Source organism: Neofelis nebulosa, chromosome 17 (genome assembly GCF_028018385.1).
Source record: "Neofelis nebulosa isolate mNeoNeb1 chromosome 17, mNeoNeb1.pri, whole genome shotgun sequence".
Classification (NCBI taxonomy): domain Eukaryota; kingdom Metazoa; phylum Chordata; class Mammalia; order Carnivora; family Felidae; genus Neofelis; species Neofelis nebulosa.
The window spans coordinates 58,808,394-58,830,336 of NC_080798.1; the positions used below are offsets into that span (position 1 = coordinate 58,808,394).

The 21,943-nt window shown below is 67.7% G+C and overlaps 1 protein-coding gene across 7 annotated transcripts in view; it reads left to right on the forward strand.

Annotated features, from left to right (window-relative positions):
- GSE1 (Gse1 coiled-coil protein) overlaps positions 1-21,943 on the forward strand; it is a 394,460-nt gene that overhangs the window by 361,725 nt on the left and 10,792 nt on the right. For 2 of the 7 annotated variants that reach the window (XM_058709032.1, XM_058709026.1), the window contains exons 4-13: positions 6,474-6,563; positions 10,078-10,277; positions 14,523-14,698; positions 14,917-15,117; positions 15,668-15,859; positions 16,228-16,508; positions 16,983-17,307; positions 19,396-20,009; positions 21,043-21,155; positions 21,425-21,695. In XM_058709032.1, the coding sequence (XP_058565015.1) occupies positions 6,474-6,563; positions 10,078-10,277; positions 14,523-14,698; positions 14,917-15,117; positions 15,668-15,859; positions 16,228-16,508; positions 16,983-17,307; positions 19,396-20,009; positions 21,043-21,155; positions 21,425-21,695 (2,463 nt within the window). The remainder of the gene's footprint in view (positions 1-6,473; positions 6,564-10,077; positions 10,278-14,522; positions 14,699-14,916; positions 15,118-15,667; positions 15,860-16,227; positions 16,509-16,982; positions 17,308-19,395; positions 20,010-21,042; positions 21,156-21,424; positions 21,696-21,943) is intronic. The other 5 variants (XM_058709030.1, XM_058709033.1, XM_058709028.1 and 2 more) reach the window with 4 other exon arrangements.

Sequence of the window (21,943 nt, forward strand, 5' to 3'; positions counted from 1 at the left end):
CCTCCTTCCGGTCATTGGGCGGAGGAGGAAGCGTGAGGGGATGAGCTTAGGACTGACAGGGTGGGCGCTGGCCCGGGAAGAGCAGCCGCTGGGGCCTGGTTTCGCGTCCACCCGCTGTGGGCCGCTCCGTCCACCTGGGCCCAGCGTGGCCGCTGGTGTCGGCACGTCCCTGCTGTTCCCACCACGCAGCTGGAGAACAGATGTCTGCCAACGGCAGCCGGCTCCCTGCACGGTGGCCTGGGAGGCGCGCGCACAGCGGGGACCGGGCGGGTTGAGGCTTGCTGGTCCCCTCAACGGTGAAGCCCTCGTGGCAGAATTTGCCCGCCTCCCCCCTGGCCTGGCCGTCTCCGTCCTCGGCGTTCACAAGGGTCACGGGAGCATGCATGCTGGTTCCACTGGGGCTGGCTCACCCCCGGGCGTCCCTCCCGGCCCACGGGGCTCGTCCTGGGGTGACACCTCCCGTCTGCAGAGGTCGTGGCCACGGAGCGGCACATTTCCTCTTCGTGGAAGCTGCAGGGGAGAGGTCTGCAGACGGGGGCTCACGGGAGGGCCATGGGCACAAGGCGGGAGCCTGCCTCGATGGCCCTTGTCCCCTTTCCGCTGCCCCAGACTGGCCCCGGCGTCTGGCTGGAGCACAGGCCAGCGGGCAGTCAACCCGTAAGAGCCTCCCGGGGCCCGCCGGCCGGGAGCAAAGTGTGCTGCTGGAGAGGCCGGGCCCGGTGACAGGGCGCCGCTCCCCACCGCACGTTCGCCGCCTTGGGAAGAGTGACTGCGGCGAAGGGCCGGGTGAGGGACGACGGGCAGCGGCCGCGCTGGCCACGGTGCACACTGTCGTGGGAGCTTGGCCTCTGCCGCCGGCTGACCGGAGCCACCCGCGTCGCTCAGATGTGAGGGCTCGGGTTTGGGAGGCTCAGCATCCGTGGACCGTGGAGCGGTGTTTGAACCCCGGGATGCCCCGCGCTCGGGTCCCACCGCGTGGGCGCCGGGCCCTCATCACGCTGTATCCTGAGCACGGCAGGCTTCCTGGGGGCCGTGAGCAAAGCCCTGTCAGGGAGCTCGGTTTTCGGTTCTTTACCTGATCCCCCCAGTCGGGCCACGGTTTGACAAACGAGGAGGTGCTGGGCCACGCCCCGGGTCTCACTGAGTCACCCCAGCCGTGACGTCTCCACCGGCAGAAGCGGCTCACAGCCCAGAGTTGCCCGTCGTGCAGACGGCAAAGCTGAGGCTCGGGGAGGTCAAGTCAGGCGCCCGGGCACCCAGCTGGCGAGCACGCGCCCTGTCCCCCATGCTGCTGCGGCTGCTGTGTAGGCCTGTCGAGGTGGGCTTGGAGAGCCGGAGTGAGGGCTGCAAGCCCGGGGGGACGCTCCCTCGCTCCTAGGCCCACCTCATAGGTGCAGGGGGCACTCGGCAGTCTGTGCCTGAGGCGGGGGGCCGCGGGTCGCGTGGACTGTCGGCTTCCAGAAGCCCGGGTGCAGTGGGGGCGCAAGGGGAGAGCCAGCTGGCCCTACCTTTCCCTCTGGAACCAGAGAGCCGCTGGGGGCTTGGCGGTCGGGGAAGGGTCAGGACGTTTCTTAGATTTCCAAGTTGTAACTCGTTCGGTGGCGTAAGAGTCCCCTCCCCTGGTTTTTAGTGCATTCGGAGTCGTGCAGCCTTGGGTGCTAATCCCAGGCCACACCGCTGCCCCTAAAGCAGCACTTAACCCGGCAGCGGGCCCTGCCCCCTCCCCTGGCCGGGGTGGGGGGCGCACAGCGCCAGCGACCGGCTTCCCGCGCTCCGCCTGATGTGCCAGGGCCGTCCCCGCGCGGCGTGCCAGGACCTCGTTCCTTTTCACGGCTGAACGACCTTGCGGCTGGCCGGCACCACCCACCTGTCACTGGGCGTGCGCGGCCGTCCCCCCCTTCATCGAGGCGGCGGCGTGTGTTAGTGTGGGCCGTGCACCGGCCGGTCGCCCGCTGTGTTCTCGGCCTGCTCTGGCCTCTGTTCTCCGTCTGCGTGGCTGTGGGCAGGGCAGGGCTGGGCTGGGCTGGTCCCTCGTCCAGAGCAGCAGAGGGGGATTTGGTCCCCAGTCCGTGGACATCACGGCCTCCAGCCCCTCTCCCCGGGGCTCCTGTCTCTGCAGGTATCCCCCCCCACCCGCCCCGTGCCCGGGAACGTGTGGTTCCAGCGCCCCCACCCCAGCCGCCAGGCCCACGGTGCCAGCCACACGCAGCCTGGCGCGTCTCCCGCTCCCCTTTGGCCCTCTGTCCCGCCCCCCGCTCCCTCGCCGTGAAGCGTCCCCTTATTTCGAGCCTTGGCCCAAGCTCGCCGCTTCGTTTCTTGGGCTAATGTCTTTTCACACGTGTCCCGAGGGTGCAGTTCAAACGTTCAATTCAGAGGAAGTGTTCCGAGTGCTGTGTGGCTGGCTGTACCCTGAGAGGGGACAGAAGAGAGAAATCAGCCCCTCGGAGGGGTGTTTCATCTGTCCCGGGGCTCACGATGCCGCCTTTCCTGCAGCCAGGCCGCCCCGGGGGTGGGGGCCGCGTAGGACAGAGATGCCCGCTGCTCCTGAAAGGGCTGTGGGCGCGGCCCAGGGCCTGGACCCGCCTGACCCTCTGGCTCATGTCCTTGCTGGGTGACCTGGGCACCTCACTTTACCTCTCTGAGCCTGTGTTTTCTCAGGTGTCATCCTCCTAGATTTTGATTCAGGGAGAACATACCAGCGGCCGGCATAGCAACTGTGTGCCAAGTGGGGACCACCATGGCCATCATCCCCTACCCCTGACCATCCCCACCCCCACCCCCACCCCCACCACTCCTCCCCTGCCCACTCCTCTGGCCCCGCCCCGGGTCGCTGAATTGGACTGGACTCTGGGAGTGACCCCGCCCCTCCCCTCTGAGGGTCAGTTGCCACGGCACCTGCCCATCTGCCCCCACGTCACATGCTTTGTCGGGGCGCTCAGGGTGGCTGCTGTCTCTCCCGGTCCCTCGTCTTTACTCTTTGGGACAAAGGGGCGCCCAGCACAGGGAGTGACTGAGCCCACACTGGCTACTCTTTGGGTCTGACCCCAGTTGGTCGCAGCTGTGCCCGCGGGACCCTCTCTCCGAGACCGGCCAGAGTGCGGCCCCACTGAGCTGAGGCGTCACGTGGGTCCTTCTCCTGATCTTCTGGTGGCAAAAAGGACGTCTTCCCGGGTCACTCGACCCACTGTGTCATCTGGAAGCTACTAGGCCTGCCTTGGCCTGGCTACCTCCTCCCTGCCTGTCCCCCCACCAGGGCCTCTTCTGGACAGAGACGGTCCCCCCTCCTCCACAGGCATCTGAAGCCCAAGTTTGAGCCTTGAATGAGCCCCAACCTAGGAAACCCAAGACCCCACCGACCTGGGGCGGGTCAGGACCTCTAACCCCCAGAGTGTCCCACCCTTCTTTCGGGCCTGCCTCACAGGGCTTCTCAGGCTCCCCAGTGGCCCTGTGCGCCCAGAGATGCTTGTTGAGTGACTGTGTGAGGGCGTGAGTCCGTGCCCGTCAGTCAGGAAACTCCCCCTGGAGTCTGACACCTGCTCGCCTGCCCTAGGAGCCGCCTTGCTTCCGGGTGGGGGTGGGGGTGCTCCCAGAGGCCCTGACCCTTCCCCTCTGCCCCCTGCAGAGGGGAGCCCGGGAGCCCCAGTCCCTGCACGAGGAAGCAGAGGCCGCGGCTCTGACAAGCTGAGTGGCAATCTGCTCGCGTCCACGCTGCAGCAGGCGGGCTCCACGACGCATCCTCCGCCGCTTGGCACGAAGCGCAAGTCGCCTGGGGCTGTGTGGCGCCCCGCCCGCCCCGGGAACGCATCGGGCCGGGCCTCACTCGGACTCGCTGCTTGTCCCTGCGTGCCCGGCCCACCCTTTCCACCTTCCGGCTGCCCCACACCCACGCCCCTGTCGAGGCCAGGTTTCTGTGGGCAGCCCGTGCTGTGGCCCCAGGACCCGGCTGTGCCGGGCGGGGTCTCCTCGGGCGGCTTTGGGGGCCCTGGTGAGGCAGAGGGAGCGGGATGGGCTCGGTGGCCGCCCTGGGCTCCGTCGGGTGACCGAGCTGGCGTCGGCCGGGAGCACAGGTGGCGGGCAACAGACTTGAGTTTCTAACTCTTCAGGTCCAGGGCCCCAAACGCGGGTGCCGCTGTCCAGAAGCTTCCTTCCACCCCATTCCTTGGCTGTCTGCCGCATCTCGTCTCTGGGTCTGCAGGCCTCGGGCTGCTGGAACCCACCGAGGTCCTGTCCCCGAGCCCCAGGGCCCTCGTTGAGGCCCGAGGCAGGACTCTGCCCCGCCCACCAGTGGCCCCCTAGAGTGAGGGCGGGGCTTCCTCTGACACCTGAAATCCTGTTTCAAAGAAAACGGCAGAACAGATCGGCAAAGAGAAGATCCCGCCGAACACGCTGGCCACGTGTGTGTCAGCCGTGCGTTGGCAAGGCTCCCCGGGGTGGCGTTTCCCCGCGGGATCTGCCGCCCCATCTGTCTCCAGGCACAGGTGTCAGCTCGCCGTGCAGGGAGACTTCTGTCTGCTGGGCCCTGGGGATTCTGGAGGCAGGTGGGCAAGGGAGGTCGGGGCTGGAGGAGGGTGAGGCCAGGGAGGGGGGTGGCCAGTGGTGCAGCGGGCCTCCCCCGGCTGTGGTGCTACAACACTGACCTCCCTGGTCACCGGCCACCTCTCCGGAGCCCCCTGCCCTCCGTGTGCCCTACCCCGACAGCGTTGTCGGCAAACGGAGGAGCCCGCCGCCCTCGCCTGCCCACTGGCAAATAATGAGCCCCCGGAAACGCGTTTCATGAGAAAGACCCACACCCGGCCTTTGCTGCTCTGGGTTTCCCTGACCATCCCCTGATGGTAGATAGGGCCCAGGAACATGCCGGTGGCCGTGTGGCGGGACAGTGTCCTGCACTGTGGAGGTGCGGGTGGGGAGAGCCCCGGGCCCGGAAGCAGGGATACGGCTGCCCCCTGACTCTCCCGGGGCACCTCTCCCCAAACCCACCGGTCGTGGGAGCCGTTGACCCCGGCTGGGCAGGGGCAGCCAGGTGCTCCCTGTGGTGTTTGGCCCCTGGAACCTACACACTTCGATTGCAAAGGGCACGGGGCCACCGTTCTGTTCTGTCGGACACGTTCTGGGGAGACGGACTCTGGGACCGTCCGGGTTCCGTCCACCTGACACCCCGCCGGCTGGGAGGCTTCCCACGGCCCCTCGGCCTTGCAAGCAAGGGGGGCGTACTGATGGCCAGTCTCCTTTCTGGATCCAAATGGTGCGCGCCCGCCAGGCCTGGGTCCCCGAGTCCTGGTTGGAAACAGTGGTGGCCGAGTACGGGGAGGGCAGAGGGCAGCCCCAGAGCTCCGGTCACATGCCCTGCGGTCTGCCTGGGGACCACCCGGGGTTGACCCGGGACAGAACAGACTCCGGGAGGGAGAGGAGGGCCCTGGCGAGCCAGGGACACGCAGGGCCCTCGATGCCTGTGCCCCCCCCCACCCCCCCACCCCCCGGTTGTCGTGGCCACGGGTCCCGGGTCAGCGCCTGTACTGGTTGGACCTGGGCGCAACCCCGCCGAGCTCGGGTGGCCCGACTACCGGGACGGAGGGCGTCCCAGCGGCCCTCTTTTTCAGGAGACCAGCCTCTCGTCTCGCCCCTGTCGCCGGGAGCCCGCCTTGCCCTCCGTGCCCTGCAGTCGGGGCGGGCGGTGGTCCTGGACGTCCAGCGGGTGGTGGGCACGTTCGTGGCGGGCTCAGCGCGCGTCTGGGAGAGCCAGCGGCCGTCGTGACGCCGTGGTTTCGTTGCCAGGCCTCCCCCCCCACCACCCTCCCCTCCTGAGTCTGGGGTCTCAGCTGTTAATTACACGTGCCCCGCGGCCTCGGCGCTCATCCTCCAAGTCCGGCGGCCGAGGTGACGGCGAGCGCCGCCTCCCGTCATCCCTCAGCCGCACGCGCCCGTGGACCGGCTCCCGCCGCGCGCCTCCAGCTAATTAGGGCGGTCACGGCCTCCCGTCGCAGCGCGAAGCGGGGTCGGGGCGGCCGCTCGCTAATTGTGGGTGCGTGGCCAGGGATCGATCGCCTGTTCCGGCTGGCGAGGGACGCCCGCCGCCCTCCCCCCTCCCCCCAGGGGATTAGGCTGCTAATTGTCGGTGGCCTCCCGGTCCAAGTGCACCTGCGCCCCCGAGCTCCCCCGCCCCTCCCCCCTTGGTGATTAGGAATGAGGTTAATCCAGGGAGGCGAGCTAATGGCTGGGCCCCTTCAGAGGGGGGGCTCGGAGGCCAGGAGGGTGGTCTGAGGGAGGAGGGCCCCTGCGACCTGCGGCCCAGAGCCTGGCGCTTGCAGGGCGGGGTGCGAGGCCCCCCCACCAGAGCCCCATCTGCCTTTGACCCCAGCTTTTCCTCCAGGCTCCCCCTGCCGTGACCGCAGGTCCTCCTGGCGTGTGTGTGTGTGTGTGTGTGTGTGTGTGTGTGTGTGTGTGTGTGTGTGTTTTCCTTCCTGTTTTGGGTCCAGAGCACAAACGTCCACCCTCTCTGCCCCCACGAGCTGAGCGGGAGATGAGCTGCGAGAGCAGGAGACACAGCAGCCTCACAGAGCCCAGAGGTGGGCACACGCAGATGAAAGGGGTTTCCGCATAGGGTAAAGCAGGAGTCAGCCGGAGGAAGGCACGGAGCCCTGACTCACGGCTGCAGTGTGGACAAACTGGAAAAAACCGCCGGCTGAGTGAAAGGCCAACGCGGAAGGGTCCACACCATGTGATTCTGTTTGTGGGAACCGCCCCGAGTAGGGACGTCCTTGGAGACCAGACGGATTGGGGGCCGGGGTCTAAAGGGTACAGGGTTCCTGTTTGGGGTGATGGCTGCACAGCTATGAATACGCCGAGGACTGAGGAATTGTGCCCTTGAGATGGGGATGGGGGACGGTTTCTGTGCTGCGGGAATTAGGTCAGTAAAACCATTACGACGCCAGGGGCACCTGGGGGGCTCAGTCGGTCGGAGCATCTGACTCGTGATTTCCGCTCGGGTCCTGATCTCCCAGTCTGTGAGATCGAGTCCTGCATCGGGTACAGAGCCTGCTTGGGATTCTGTCTCTCTCTTTCTCTCCTTCCCTCCCTCCCTGCCTTTCTCTATCTCTCTCTCTCTCTCTCTCTCTCTCTCTCTCTCCCCCCCCCCGCCCCCTTCCCTCCCTCTCTGCCTGCCCCCTGCTCTTGTATACTCTTCTGTCTCTAAATAAATAAATGAACTTTAAAAAATAAACGAAAGTTAAAAATCTAAATAACCTACAGAAACGTGCACAGACTGAGTATCCAGCAGGACAGGTATCGGGAGTGACCCCACAGGTCAGGAAAAAGCCCCTGCTGTCGCGTGGCTGAGGGTTGGGGCTGCTTCCTGTCCTCCCCCCCCACCCCCGCCCCGGGCACTCGACCTGATAGCAACTCTGTGTCCTCGTGGCCACGTGCAGGCGGGCGTCGGAGGAGGTCCCCATGGAGGGCTGGGGGGCGGGTGCTTTGCTGGGTGCGTACCCCTGAAGAGGGGGGAGTGCCAGGCCAGGGAGAGAGCTGGCGGCCTGAGAGAGATGTGCCCAGTTTTCCACAGTTGCACGAACCTGGGTGAGGGTCCACGAGAGCCATTCCGGAACCTCAGGGGGTTTCCAGCCGGGAAAACTTTCCAGCCGGGAGCTCCTCTCACAGGGCTGGCCGGATTAGCCTGTGACACACCCCACCTGCGCCCTCAGCGGTCCTGAAACCGGCTTCGTAGCAGGGGGTGGGGGGGTCACCAACTTGACCAGACAGTAGCTTGTCCTAAAGCCCCAGAAGCTGTCCCCACTGGGAAGGGAGGGTGGCCAGCGTGTGATATTGGCTCTCCCCCGGCGGTCATGACGTCTGACTCAGCTAGCTGGGCCTGGCCTGGCCGACTGGGGGTTGCAGCATTCTTGGGGTGTGGGCTGTGGTTGCTGCTTCATCTGGGAGGGGACTTGGGGTCGCAGTTCAGGGCCAGCAGCCCTCGGGCAGCTCCTTCCTGCCCACGTGGCCAGGCCCTGACAGGTGGGATCTGGGAGCGCGGGGCTCCCGGCCTCGGTGTTGTTACCAATACTGCTAGCAGAACGAGCTGCTGGGCCGCTCTGGGGCTTGGCCTGTGGGGTTGGGGCTGGGTGTCTCCCCGCGGGGCTGCTTTGTACAGTTGCCCATGCTGTGCACAAGCCTCGGGAGTCACGTGGAGGAGTCCTGGATGGAAGCACCTTGCTTAGGGCAAGGCTCTGTCTTGATGTCGCTGGGGCCTTGATGTCCGGCCGCTCTGCTTCCTGGCTGCTGAGGCCACGCGGGGCCACGTTCCCAGGGCCTCTGGGGCAGAGAGGAGAGATGGCCCCACGGTGCCGCCCTGGCAGCCGCGCGGCTGTCTGCGCCCGCGAGCCGGAGGCTGCCCTGCCTCCCCCTCGACACAAAGGTTCCATTTGGTAACGTGAGCGCGGCCGCTTGAGACGGTGTGGAGACGAGGGTCCCTCGGCCCCGGGAACGAGGCACGTCTGGCGCGAAATCCAGGAGGACGCCTGCGAACAGACGGGATTCTCTTTCCGCAAGGGGTTGTCTCTGCTGACGCTGCTCCTTCTCTCCCCCGATCCGCGTGGGGCGCTTGCGGACAGAATGGGCCATCTGAGCCCTTCAGAAGGGTCAGCGTTTGCCCTTTGAGTCCGCGAGCAAGACGGGGCGTCCCCGGGCCGCGCGTGATTGTCCGCGTCCCGGCTGGTGGAGCACGTGGCCGCCTGGGCCCCCGCATCCCACCCCCCGTGGCCACAGGCGAGCGTGTGCCCCTTGCCCGCCCGGCGCGAGGGCGTCCCAGGCAGCCCCAGCTGCGGTTTGTGCTTTCAGATGCTGTGGGGTCTGCCCGGGGTCCGTGTCGGCCGTCTGTGATGGGGGTGGGGACCACTGGCATCGTGTGGGCACGTGATGGGGGTCTCCCTCCTCCTCGGGGTGCAGGGTGTGTGTGTGTTTGTGCGACAGACTCTGTTGAGCCTGGGTGGGGATCTCGGGGACCCCCCCCCCCCGCCCCCGACACTGCCGGAGGCCCCAGGGCCGGGACGTGCCTGAGTCACAGGGAGGTCAAGGCTGGTGCCTGCTGGAGGTGGGGACCCGGGAGCAGGACGCACTTGAACACAGTTACTGCCCAGCTCATACGCTCCCCGTCCTGGCCGCCCCTCCCCGGGGAGCAGCCGGCCAGCTTGGCCTTGCACCCGAGCTTTCTCCCTGGGGACCCCGGAATGCTTTCCCCCCGGGCCCTGCCCACCCCACCCCCCATGCCCTCTAGAAACCCCGGGTCCCCTGCTTCCTGACTCTGCCCACCCCATCCCACCTCCGGGGGGACCTCCGCTGGGTGTGATGTTGGGGTACAGCATTCCTTCTGGGGGACAGAAGCGATCTGGAGTCAGGTAGCATTGCACAACCCAGTGAATGTGCTAGAAGCCACCAGCCTCTGCACTTTAAATGGCCAATTAGGTCTCCGTTTTTAAAATTTGAGAATAGGCTGCAGTTGATAGTTGAGAAACGAAAAAGTAAGTGTTCCTCGGCCGCCTCTCTGTGTCCCTGCCTCATGCCCGGCCCATCCAGCTCTGTGACCGTTCCTTTGCTGGCCGCTCGGGCATCCTGCGTGCCCTGCCTTTTCCTGCAGCCCCTCAACCTGCAGGCGGAGGGCTCGGGGCCTGTTATGAGCTGGGGGGGGGGGCGCGTTCTGGCTCTGGCCTCGTGGAGGGGGGGGGGGTCCGGTCCGGCTGCTGTGCTGACCGGGTCCCACCCAGCCAGCGGCAGCCCCCGACGGCGCACATCCTGCCTGTGTGATGTGGGACGTGGGCTCGTGGCCCCGAGCTGCGATGGGACACGTCTCTCGTGTCGGGGCCCATGTCTCCGTCAGCGTCCGAGGGGGCGGCCCTTCCTGCCTACCCTGGCCTCGGGCTGGGGCTTGGGTGAGGGGCGCTGGGCCGCGAAGCCAGAGAGGGAGTGCGGCGCGGCCCGAGGTGGCCGGGGAAGCAGGTTCCCTGCCTGTCCACAGGCTGCGTGGGGCTGGGGACGGCCGGAGCCCTCCGTGGGCGTGGCCCCCGCTCAGCCTCCCGCGTCCTTCTCCCGCAGGGTCTTCGCTGAGCAGCGAGTCGTCCCCCGTGTCCTCACCGGCCACCAACCACAGCTCTCCCGCCAGCACGCCCAAGCGCGTGCCCATGGGCCCCGTCATCGTCCCCCCTGGGGGCCACAGTGTGCCCAGCACACCCCCCGTGGTGACCATCGCCCCGACCAAGACCGTCAATGGCGTCTGGAGGAGTGAGAACCGACAGGTGAGCCGGGGGGCGGCCGGGGGCGGGGGGGGGGGGCACAGCTGCCGGGAAGGGGGGTGCCCGTCTCGGGATCGCGGCCGCGCGCACTGACTCGCTCTCGTGAGCCCGACTCCCGTGCGGGGCAGGACGACGGGACACCCGCTCGGAGGGCCGGGTGTTGGAAGAGAATCCCCGGGCTTCAGTCAGGCCGCCAGCACCGAGCACCCCTCCAGGGGCTCCCACGACAGGTTTATTCTTTGTGTCCCCCGAGGCTGGGGGTCTGAGACCCCGGCACGGGCTTCCTCCCGAGGCCTCTCTCTCTGGCCTGTAGACGCCGTCTTCTCATGCGGGGCCCGGTCTGCTTTCTCTGACGACACCGGTCCTGGGGGATCGGGGCCCGCCCGAATGACCTCACCTTTAGTTACCTCCTCCGAGGCCCCGTCTCCAGCACGCTCCCAGGGTTGGCACTCCACCGTGAGAAGTTGAGGGGGACACGGCTCAGTCCGGAGCCCCGCGTGAGCCCCGCGTGAGGTGCTTCAGAGGTGGCAAAGGTGACACAGGGTAGCTGTTCTGAACACCTGCCGCTCGAACACGGGACGGAAGTGGGGAAAGGGCGCTGGGTGTTCTCGTGTGTCCCGCTTTCCTGTTTCCGTCCTGGCCTCTGAAGGCCCCGCACTTGGGCTTCCCCTGGGTGTGGCTGTTGCCATGGTGTCCTGCCAGTGCGGGAGGCCTGGGAGGGTTCCTTTGTTCCTGCCTCGGCTGACCCCCCACCTGCACCCGGGTACCCCTAACCGAGGCGGGGGGGCGGAGCAGGGGTGAGAGGATACTTCTGGGCTTTTCTGCTGAGTCCCCAGAGGGGTGGTAGTACTGAGAAATGCTAATGAGTTAAGCGACCGACTTGGGCTCTGGTCATGATCTCACGGTTCGTGGGTTCGAGCCCCACGTCGGGCTCTGTGCTGACAGCTCTGAGCCTGGAGCCTGCTTCAGATTCTGTGTCTCCCTCTCTCTCTCTGCCCCTCCCCTGCTCGTACTCTGTCTGTCTCTCTCTCCCTCTCTCTCTCTCAAAAATAAACATAAAAAAAAAATACCAGCTAAACCACAAGAAAAGTGGAAGAGGGGAGTCACTTGGGCACCAGCCTCCCCCCGCCCCTACGCCCTGGTCATCCAGTAGATAGTAGATCTGTCTTTCCTCTGCCCTGGGGGTGGGAGGTAGCCAGCCTGTGTCCACAGACGGGGTGGGGGTGACCCTCGGGCAGGGGTGAGGACCCTCCTGGGTGTGGCCCTGGCTTGGCCCCGAGTCCGAGGTGGCCATTGCTTAGCCCTCTGTGCAGTTTGAGAGCGGGAGAGACCAGGTGGGGCCTGGCGGGCAGATTTCCAGCCAGAGGGGTTTGGAGACCCCTGAGCTGCCCCTGGGCCTGGTTCGAGGGAGGGTCGGGTCTTCCCTGGGACCTTCTGCCTCCGGAGGGGGGACTCTTTGCCTCTCGCTGTCAGCCGCCTGGCGATCCACCTTGACCTCAGGGTCCCCGCCACCCGACTCGGACCCTGACTCGTCGCCCCTCCTTGCCTCTCCCGGACTCCCTCGGCCCCGGGTCGTTTCCGGATCCTGCCCTGTCCCTGGCTCAGCACTGGCTGGTGACAGCCGCCATGGGACGCCTGCTGTCTTCCCCTCCTCCAGCACCTGTGCCCTGGCACCCCGCGGAGGGTCCTGACTGCCTCAGGAACGTTTAGTAGCCCCAGAGAAAGGGCCGTGATGGATCTGCTCTGGCCATTTACCACCACGGCGCTTAATGAAACACTGATGCCACCAGGGAGGGCGGTGGGAAGGGAACTGCATTAGCAGATGATGTATGGCTCATCAGCTTCTCACAAAGGCTCAGTGGAGAATGTAATCCTTCTGGGGAGGGGAGGCGGGGAGGGGAGCCGCTTCCCCAAGTGGTGGCACAGGAGTGGGGGGGGGGATCCCGCAAGGTGGGGAGGCGTGGGGGCGGGGCCCTGGGCCTGTCACCGGGGTCGCCAGGGCCCTGTTTCCCAGGTAGTGGGAGCTGCGGAGGACAGCTGAAATGAAAAATGGTCTATTTTCGGGCTAACAGAGCATGTCGGGCCTGTCTGCCTGGAGCCCTCTCTCTAATCACCAGAGAAGGATTTTCCTCCCTCCCGCCCACCCCCTTGCGGCCCTTTCACCTCCGCGGCTGTGCCTGTGGCCGCAGCCCTGAAACAAAAGCCGCCCCCAGATGCTCCCTGCCGCTCGTCTGTCTGCCAGGGCGGCGGTGGGAGCCCGGCGCGCTCCTGGGGTGCCCCGCGGTGGCCTGGCCCCGGTTGGGGGCTGCTCCCTGGACCCCGGGGCAGCCCCTGCGCGCCCCCAGGGGGCCGCCCCCGTTCCCAGGTGCCTGTCGCAAGCGTGGCTGGGCTCCAGCCAGACGGAAGGCGCGTGGGTCCGGCCCGTCGCACCCCCTGCTCGCCCGCCAGCCCCTCCCCCAGGCTCTCCAGCGCCTTGTTTGTCCTCTGCCGCCGGGAAGGTGCCATCTGGCCCGGCCGCCTGCAAGCAGGGCTTTGTCCCGCTGAGGGGGAGAAGGGGCGGCCGGGGCCGGTGCGCTCGGGGCCCCTCCTGCGTGGCAGGGGCCGCCCCGGGGGCACTTGCCTCTGCCGTTGATTCCGCGAGCGGTGGCTGACGCACGTGGAGGCGGGTGACGGCCTGGTTTGGGGAGAGCCGCCTGGAGCTTCTCCCCAGATGTTCTAGGGTCCAGGACCCCCTCCGAGGATTCTGTGGTCCTGGGTGGATGGCCCAGCCCCCCCCCCCCCCCCACCCCCGGCTGCCACCTCTGTCCTGCTCTGGCCCAGGGGGGCGGGGGTTGTCCTGGCCAGCCTGAGGGCAGCGTCCAGGGTGCCTGGAGTCCCCTTCAGTGCTGGGCACCCCCTGTTCAGTCCATCCCAGACCACGGGCACAGGGCCTCCTCCGGCCCACAGTGGCCCCCGTGAGGCCAGAGCGTGGCAGCAGGTGGGTGTAGGGGCTCGTGCAAGCCTGCCCCGCACCAGGTGGTGGGCGTGTGGGCGGACCCGGCAAGCCCTGACCTGGCAAAGGCCCCTGAGACGCTGGTGTGGGCGGGCGACCGGCTGCCGCTTCACCCTCCTCGCCTCCGTTTCTGCCCGTCCGTCCCTGTCACGCTAGGAGCTGGCGCTGCGATTGGGACGCTTGACAGAAGGGGAAACTGAGGCACGGGGCCGTTATGGGTCTCATCCGGGGTCTCCAGAACTGGACAGGAGCCGTCTTCAATAAGGCTGTGGGGGGAGCCCACCCTGCTGTCCACATAGGTGTGGGCCCTTGTATAGAAGTCTCTGGAAAATCGGGGGCTGGGAGTTCTGGGCTGCTCGCTCGGACCTCGGATGTGGGTGTGGGTGCGTGTGTCCCCCCCCGCCTCGACACCTGCCATGTGAACCGCCCCCCCTCCCCCCCCCTTCGGGGAAGGGCGAGTCGGAATTCGCGAACCTGCAAGGACCCCGCCGTGAGCGGAGGGGCCGTGCCAGCGTGTGGGAAGGAACAGATGTTGCCGCTCATTAAAAATTCCAATCAGCGGCCTGTCTCCTTCAATTAATTATCACTGATGTGTCTTCTGGAAGACCGGGGAGGGCGCGGCGGCCTGGCACCGGCCTGCCGGGTAGACGTGCCTGACGGCCGGGGTCTCCTTGCCTGGCCCCCGCCGTCCGCTCCTGCCCCACCTCGCGTGCGGGCCTGAGGTGGCTGCTGGGGTCAGAGGGCACGGCCGCGGAGATGAACTTGGGGCTCCGCTGCTCACACCCCCCAACCGAGCCGGAGGGCCTCGGGCGTGGGGGAGGGTCTGGGGAGCGGGAGCATCTTCTCGGCACGGGGCTCGGCCTCCAGATGCCCGGCGGTCCACTCCTGGACGCGTCCCTCAGCCTGCCAGCTCCTGGAGACCGTCAAAGGGCCGTGGCTCCCTGTCGTTTTAGGGGTGCCTGGTGTTTCGTGGCACGGCGGGAACACCGTGGTTTGCGGGTTGACCGGCCTGCGCTCGACCCCCCTGAGCCCCGCCTGCTTTCTCCCGGCCCTGGTTTTCGGTCTGCTGATGGGCACGGCCAGACCTGATGCCCAGGGGAGAGCCCGGCATCACAGTCCGTGCCCTCTCTTGTCACCGTGCCGCCGCGTCCGTGCAGCGCGCGTTTGGGTAGAGACCCTCCAGGAAGGCGCACCTCAGAGCGGGTGCCGAAACCTGGCCCCGCGCCCCTGCCTGACTCCTGCTCTCTGTCCTCCAGCAGGACGCCAGCTCTCGGGGCGGCGGCGGCGGTCGGGAGCGCCTCATCGTGGAGCCCCCGCTGCCCCAGGAGAAGGCGGGGGGCCCCGCCATCCCCTCCCACCTGCTCAGCACCCCCTACCCTTTCGGCATCTCCCCCAGCTCCGTGGTGCAAGACTCGCGCTTCCCACCGCTCAAGTAAGTGCGGATCGGGGGCTGGGGGAGCAGGGGGTGCAGGGGGCACGTGCGCCTGGGGTCTGGATCCCGGGGGCCCCAGGGTGCCTCCCGGCCGTGGGTGGCAAGCCCGTGGCCGCTGCCGAACGGCGAGGGCCACGCAGGCCCCAGGAGCCAGCAGTAGCTGCCTGCTTCTCCGCCGTCCTTCCCTCATCCACCCGTCCCCGTCCCCGCCCCCGCAGCCTGCAGCGGCCTGTGCACCACGTGGTGCCCCCGAGCACCGTGACCGAGGACTACCTGAGGAGCTTCCGGCCCTACCACACCACCGAGGACCTCCGCATGACCTCCCTGCCTCCCCTGGGCCTGGACCCGGCCGCCGCGGCCGCCGCCTACTATCACCCCAGCTACCTGGCCCCGCACCCCTTCCCCCACCCAGCCTTCAGGTGAGACGCCCCAGTGAGTCCTCCGGGGCCGTCCCCCCACGTGGCCTCACGTCCTGGGGCCGCGCTCTGCGTCTCGAGCCGCCCCCGAACCTTCCAAGTTGGCTGCTGGCCCGTGGCGGGAACCCTGCCCCCTGCCCCCTGTGCCGCCAGTTCCCCTCTTGCTGGCTGTTTCACTGGCGGCCCAGCACACGGCCTCGCTTAGACGAGGGACCCTTTGCCGTGTGACGGAGAAGCCCCAGGGGGAGTGTGCCCCGCGTCTCTGCTCTGTGTAGGGGCTTCGCGAATCCCGACCCGGCGGGTTATGGGGGCGGGCTGCTGCTCGTGTGGGGCCTCGGACCTCGAGCTGCTGTTGCCCAGCGGCCCTTCGGGCGGGGGCTTTGGGGCTGGCCGCGGCCACGGCCTCTGTCTGCGGGGCCTTTGTAGGCCCGGGTCCCTCCCGCCCTGTCCCCCGCGCTCACGGCACCACATGCCCCGGGGCGCACCTGCTGACGGGGCCGGGGTTTATTTGCTTTGCCTTTGCTTCTCACTCGGCCCTGTCTTCCCTGCACAGGATGGACGACTCCTACTGCTTGTCAGCCCTACGGTCCCCCTTCTACCCCATCCCCACGCCCGGCTCCCTGCCCCCGCTGCACCCATCGGCTATGCATCTCCACCTGTCCGGGGTCCGCTACCCCCCCGAGCTCTCCCACTCGTCCCTGGCGGCGCTGCACTCGGAGCGGATGTCCAGCCTCAGTGCCGAGAGGTAAGCCGCGTGCCGGGCTGGGGCGGCCCCCGCGCTTGCCGCCCCGACGGAGCGGCTGGGCCAGCGCCCGTGTCCGCGGTCTCCTCGCCCGCAAGGTGGGGGCGGTGGCGGGTGCCCGGCGGCTCTGCGGTCCACCGCCCGCCTCCTGGCGCGAGCGCCCGGTGAGGCTTGGGGGGGCTGGCGCGCGGCCCGCGGCCCAGAGCCCTCAGTCCCTCGGGGGTCAACGAGAGCGGGGCCCCGTGCACCTGCTCCCGCTGTGCAGGTCGGGCTGCCGGGGTCCCGCTCCTGGGAGTTGTCGCTGGGGGCCCGTGTCCGGTCCCCTCTGGGTCCGCGCGGGCCGTCACCAGCCGTTCCCGTTTGCCCCGCAGGCTACAGCTGGACGAGGAGCTGAGGCGCGAGCGGGAGCGGGAAGCCGACCGCGAGCGCGAGAAGGAGCGCGAGCGCGAGAAGGAGCGCGAGCGCGAGAAGGAGCTGGAACGGGAGCGGGAGAAGGAGCGCCAGCGGGAGCAGCAGGCCCGCGAGAAGGAGCTGCTGGCGGCCAAGGCGCTGGAGCCGGCCTTCCTGCCCGTGGCCGAGCTGCACGGGCTGCGGAGCCACGCCGCGGAGGAGCGGGCCAAGCCCTCGGAGCAGCTGACCCCCACGCGCCCAGGTACCGCGGCGGGCAGCTGCCGGCCTCACCGCGTGGCCCTCCCCAGGCCACAGCCTCGAGGTGGCCGCTGAGCAGGGCGCGAGCGGGGAAGGGACGCGCCCTGGTGCCGGGGACGCGCGCCTGGCAGCGAAGCGCGGCGAAAGCGTTGGGAGGTGGCGGATGAGTTTTGAGGCTTTTCTTTTTTTTAACCTACTTTGTTTCGTTGCGAGTACACGCGATGGGACTTTTACAAGGGCTTGTGCACGACGGGCGGGCTCGCGTGACTCTGGAGAATTCGGTCCGCTCTCGTGAGCCGGCGCCTGCCTGCTCAGTCCGGCACCTGGCGGGGCCGCCCGAGAGCAGCGCCCGCCACCGAGTGTCCGGGTGGGGGGGGGGGGGTGTCTTCCTGGAAGGGCGGGAGGAGAGCAGGGGAGGCTCGGTCGGGCTGGGCCCGGGGCGCCGCGGTCCCGCCCTGACGGCCTGTCCCCCCCACAGAGAAGCTGAAGGAGGCAGGTCTGCAAGCCCCGAAGCCCGTGCAGCACCCCTTGCACCCGACGCCCGCCCCCCACCACAGCGTGCCCAGCCTCCTCTCCAACCACAGCATCTTCTCGCTGCCGGGCAGCAGCGCGGCCACGGCCCTGCTGATCCAGCGCACCAACGAGGAGGAGAAGTGGCTGGCGCGGCAGCGGAGGCTGCGGCAGGAGAAGGAGGACCGGCAGTCCCAGGTGTCCGAGTTCCGGCAGCAGGTGCTGGAGCAGCACTTGGACATGGGCCGGCCCCCGGCGCCCGCGGAGGCGGAGCACAGGCCCGACAGCGCCAGGTGGGGCCCCCAGGAGGGAGGGGGGGGGGGGTCCGCACGCTGCCGTTCGCCCGGCCTCCCGAGTGCTTCCGCTCGTCCCTGCTCTCAGCCCGTGAGGAGGTTGAGCCTCCGAGCAGGGAAAGGAGGCGCTCGGAGGGGCCTGTCCCCGAGAAACGGCGCCGGCCGGAGCCAGGGCCTTCCCGCAGAGCCCGGCTGTGTCCCTGCAGGGATGGTCGTGGCACCTGTGGCGGGGGGGGGGGGGGGGGGGTGCATGAGAAGCTTTAATTGACGATTATACCCATTCTTTCCATCTTTCTCTGCTTTCAAGCCCAAACGTTTTTTAATGAGAACAACGGGGACTGCGTTTAATTTTTATTTCAATAAGAAATCAAGTCCATTGCCGTTGTAATAATAGCCACTTGCCAGCCCCGGATTCCCCGGGAGGCCGTCCCTGGGTCCCCACAGCTGGGGACAAGTCTTGCCTTGTGAGCTGGGCCCCTTCTTACCCTCACAGCTGTGCCCTGAGGCCCCCCACCTGTCGGTCTGGCTGTCACCTAGTGTCTCCTGTCCCACCCTCCGTCCCCCTCATCGGCCAGAGTTGGGGGAGAGGCCCGGGCCACGTCTCAGGGATGCGGGATACTAGACGCCCGTTTTCTCAGTTGTGCACAAAGGAGGCCGGGTGGGGAGGTCCGTGGAATGTTTTCTGGCTCTCGGCGTCTGGGATGCTGTCTGGGTCGGGGGCTCTTGGAACGTCCACGTGCTCCTTCCCTCTTTCGCTCGGCTGGGCTGGTGTGACTGGGGGTACGTGGTAGCTGGGCCCTCCGCCCCGGCTGAGTGTCCCCGCAGCCGACAGCCTGCAGCGAGGGTCCCACCTCTGCTTCTCTGAGGCCCCACAGAGGCCAGGTCTCTGAGCCCCCTCGCACCCGGGGCCTGGAGAGCAGCCAGCGCCCCTCGACACCTCCTGATAAAACCTGGGTGTTCTGGCTCCCACAGGGGTCTTCCTCTGCCCGAGGCCCCAGGATCCCAGCCCCGCTGCTGCCGTGAGCCTCCCTCCGCCTCTGGACCTAGCAGGCCTCCTGGCCTCCGTGGTCCCAGCTCGCTTGGCCTTACAGCGGCGTGAACTTGACAGCTGACTGGCCCTTGTGTTTTGAGTTAGAAAACCATTCAGTGTTTGGCTCTGGGGCATGAAATATTATCCCACTGACAGGTTTTCCTTGGCTTGCTTACTTAAGGACACACGGCTTCTCGATACGGTTCTCTCTTGTCCTCTGCCCATCCCAGGTGCTGCGGCCTTGGGGTTTTCTCCCAGCCGGTGTTTGGGAGTCACGTGGTGGCTGTGGTGAAATGTCCCCCCTCCTTGGCCTGAGCCCCAGGGCCCTGCTAGGACAGTGGCAGAGCGTCTTAGCAGGTGGAAGGCCCCTTCCAGGTCCCACCCCGCCTGAGCGTGAGGGGCGCGACGCCCCGGCCGGTGGCTGGGCTCCCTGAAGCCCCGTTGGGTGTGGCTCCTGCTCTGGGGCCCTGAGGGGTTGCCGCCCTTGCTGCTGGGGAGCCCTGGGGTTGAGCGACAGCGCAGACCCGTACTAGCTGTGAGGGTCTCCCCCAAAGCCGGCCTCCCCCTCCCCACTGGGCTGGGCAGGCACCTGCGAGAGGAGAGTGGCACGTCTGGGGGTGGGTGCCGCTAACAAGACCACGCCCGTGGCGTGGCGGGGCGTGGGAACCTTGTCGTCCTCTCCGTGACGGGTCTGCCCGTGGAAAACAAAGACGGGGGCCTCTCCTCACAGAGTTTCGGGAAGCGGCAGAACAGAATAAGCTAGGTCACGGGTAGGACACAGGAGAGGAAGCAGGTCTGGCCTGAGAGGGTCTGTGTGCGGTCAGCAAGCAGTGTCTAATTTTGAGCCTCTGCGTCCTCTCAGAAGCAGGTCCGCCCGAACCTGCCTTAGCTGTGTGGATGGCAAGTGGAACCCACAGGCGGGTAGCCTGCCCGGTGGCTTGGAAGGGGCTCTCGGGGGAGTTCCCATCCGGGCCACCCCGAGCCGCCTCTCGCCCCCGGGTGGGTAGCCTGGAGGTGACCGCTGCCACGACTCACGGCCTGCTCCGCTCGCTCCCCAGGCCTGGACCGAACCGTCAGGAGCCGGGCAGCCGAGACCCCCCGCAGCACTTTGGCGGGCCCCCGCCCCTCATCTCGCCCAAGCCCCAGCACCACTCTGTGCCCACGGGCCTCTGGAACCCCGTGTCCCTGATGGACAGCACCCTGGAGACGCGGCGGGCCCCCGAGAGCCACCCCCTGCACAGCCACCCCGCCCCGTTCGAGCCCAGCCGCCAGGCGGCCGTCCCCCTGGTGAAGGTGGAGCGGGTCTACTGCGCGGAGAAGGCCGAGGAGGGGCCCCGGAAGCGAGAGGCCGCCCCCCTGGACAAGTACCAGCCGCCCCCACGGGAGGCGGGAAGCCTGGAGCACCAGGCCTTCGCCCACGGGCCCGCGCCTTTCCTGGCTGAGCTCGAGAAGTCCACGCAGACCCTCCTGGGCCAGCAGCGGGCCCCCCTCTCCCAGCCGGCGCCCTTCGGGGAGCTCCCCGGGCCCCTGAAGCCAGGCTCGCCCTACCGGCCCGCGGCCCCCCGGGGCCCCGACCCCGCCTACATCTACGACGAGTTCCTGCAGCAGCGCCGGAAGCTGGTCAGCAAGCTGGACCTGGAGGAGCGCAGGCGGCGAGAAGCCCAGGAGAAAGGTGGGGTGTCCCTGGGGGCCCTGACCCCCCGGGACCGGGGGCGCCCGCCACCCCGCACCCCGCTTCCCGCTTCCCGCTGCTCGCGAGACAGACCGGGGGCCCTGCCGGCGCTGTTATGGCGCAGACCGTCCCGAAAAAGCCAAGTGGGAGACGGTTCCACAGACACGCGTTTCATAAGTGAGGAACCGAGGCTGACGAGACGGTTTTAAATATTAATCGCCCGGCATAACAGGGGGAGGAGGCTGTCGGCAGAGGAGGTCTGGCCCCCTCCTCCTCCCGCAGGGGTCGGGATTCGGCCAGCAGGCCCGGGGTGAGAGCGGCTGTCCCCCCCCCCCCCCTGACCTGCACACCCTGTCTGCCCAGGAGGCGTCAGGGGCTGCTCCAGAACAATGTCTTTTCTCCTGCTGGAAACCACCAGTCCTGTTGAACTCAGCCTCTTAGCCAGAAGCTGGGGCCAAGGCCAAGTTTTCCCGGCTTGTTGGGCTAGGCTAGGCTCAGGGCCCAAGAAGTATTTCCCTCCGCCACTTGCCTTGTGAGGGAGGACGAGGGGGTGCCCCGGGGTGCAGGGGTGCTGCTCTCCACATGTGCGTGCCCTGAGCCTTCGGTGGGGACTTGAGTGTGCCTGTCCCCTCCTGAGTAGTGGACCCAGATGGCAGGAGGGACTGGATGCGCACGAGTGACCTTGGGTTGCCGAGGACACAGCCCCAGGCCTGTGTGACAAATGTCCCTGCAGAGGGATCTGCTCAGGCCGCCTCAGCCTGGTCACTTGGGATCCGAGGGAAGCCTGACACCTGCCTCCTGCATTTCCCACTGCCCCCCTCCCTCCCCCCTGCCTCGAAGTCCTAGGACTAGGGGTTAATGCGCGTTTACAGCTGGGGTAAAAGGAGTCTGGGTCGTGGGGTGCGCAGAGGGGCCGGCAGGGCTTGGGCTGAGGGGGCGCGTCTGCACACACGTCCCAGAGACGCCCCGCGTGTGCGTCCGCCCGAGCCCTGAGGCTCCCGGCCCGGCTGAACGGGGCCGTTCTCGCTGCCAGGGTACTACTACGACCTGGACGACTCGTACGACGAGAGCGATGAGGACGAGGTCAGGGCCCACCTCCGCTGCGTGGCCGAGCAGCCGCCGCTCAAGCTGGACACGTCCTCCGAGGTATCTGGGATCCCCTCCCCGCCGGGCCGGGCCGGGGGCCGGGCTGCGGGCGCCCCCGTCAGTGCCTGCTCCTTGGCCTCGCTCCCACCGTCCCGGTCAGCCCCACACCTGCGGGACCCCTGCGCTCTGACCCCCCCCCGCCCCCGGCGAGCCGTCGGCCCCAAGTTCGCCCGCACGTGGGCTTCAAGGACTCCAGGAGGGCCCCTGGGACGGTGGAAGCAGGCCACGGCCGGGGCTTTCAGACTCCTTTGTTTTCTTTCCCGATCTAGAAGCTAGAGTTTTTGCAACTTTTTGGCTTGACCACCCAACAGCAGAAGGAGGAATTGTTGACCCAGAAGCGGAGGAAGCGGCGGCGGATGCTGAGAGAGAGAAGCCCGTCACCCCCGACGGTTCAGAACAAGCGGCAGACGCCTTCGCCGAGACTCGCACTGTCCACGCGCTACAGCCCGGACGACATGAACAACAGCCCCAACTTCGAGGAGAAGAAGAAGTTCCTGACGATCTTCAACCTGACTCACGTCAGCGCCGAGAAGAGGAAAGGTAGGACCGGGCGCGGGGCTCGCGGGCGGCCACGAGACTGCGGAGAGGCAGGGGCCGTGGGCCCCCGGGGAATGTCCCGCACCTCGCTCTTGGTGGAATCTGAGAACACGGGGGCCCAGGGCTCTCTCGGTTCCCTCCGGCGCCAGGGAGGCAGCCGCTCGGCTCTCACGCGCCTGCCCCGGGGTCTGTCCCGCATCTAACTTCTCTCCATCCCAGACGCAGATTGCCCTGGTCAAAGCGCGTTTGCT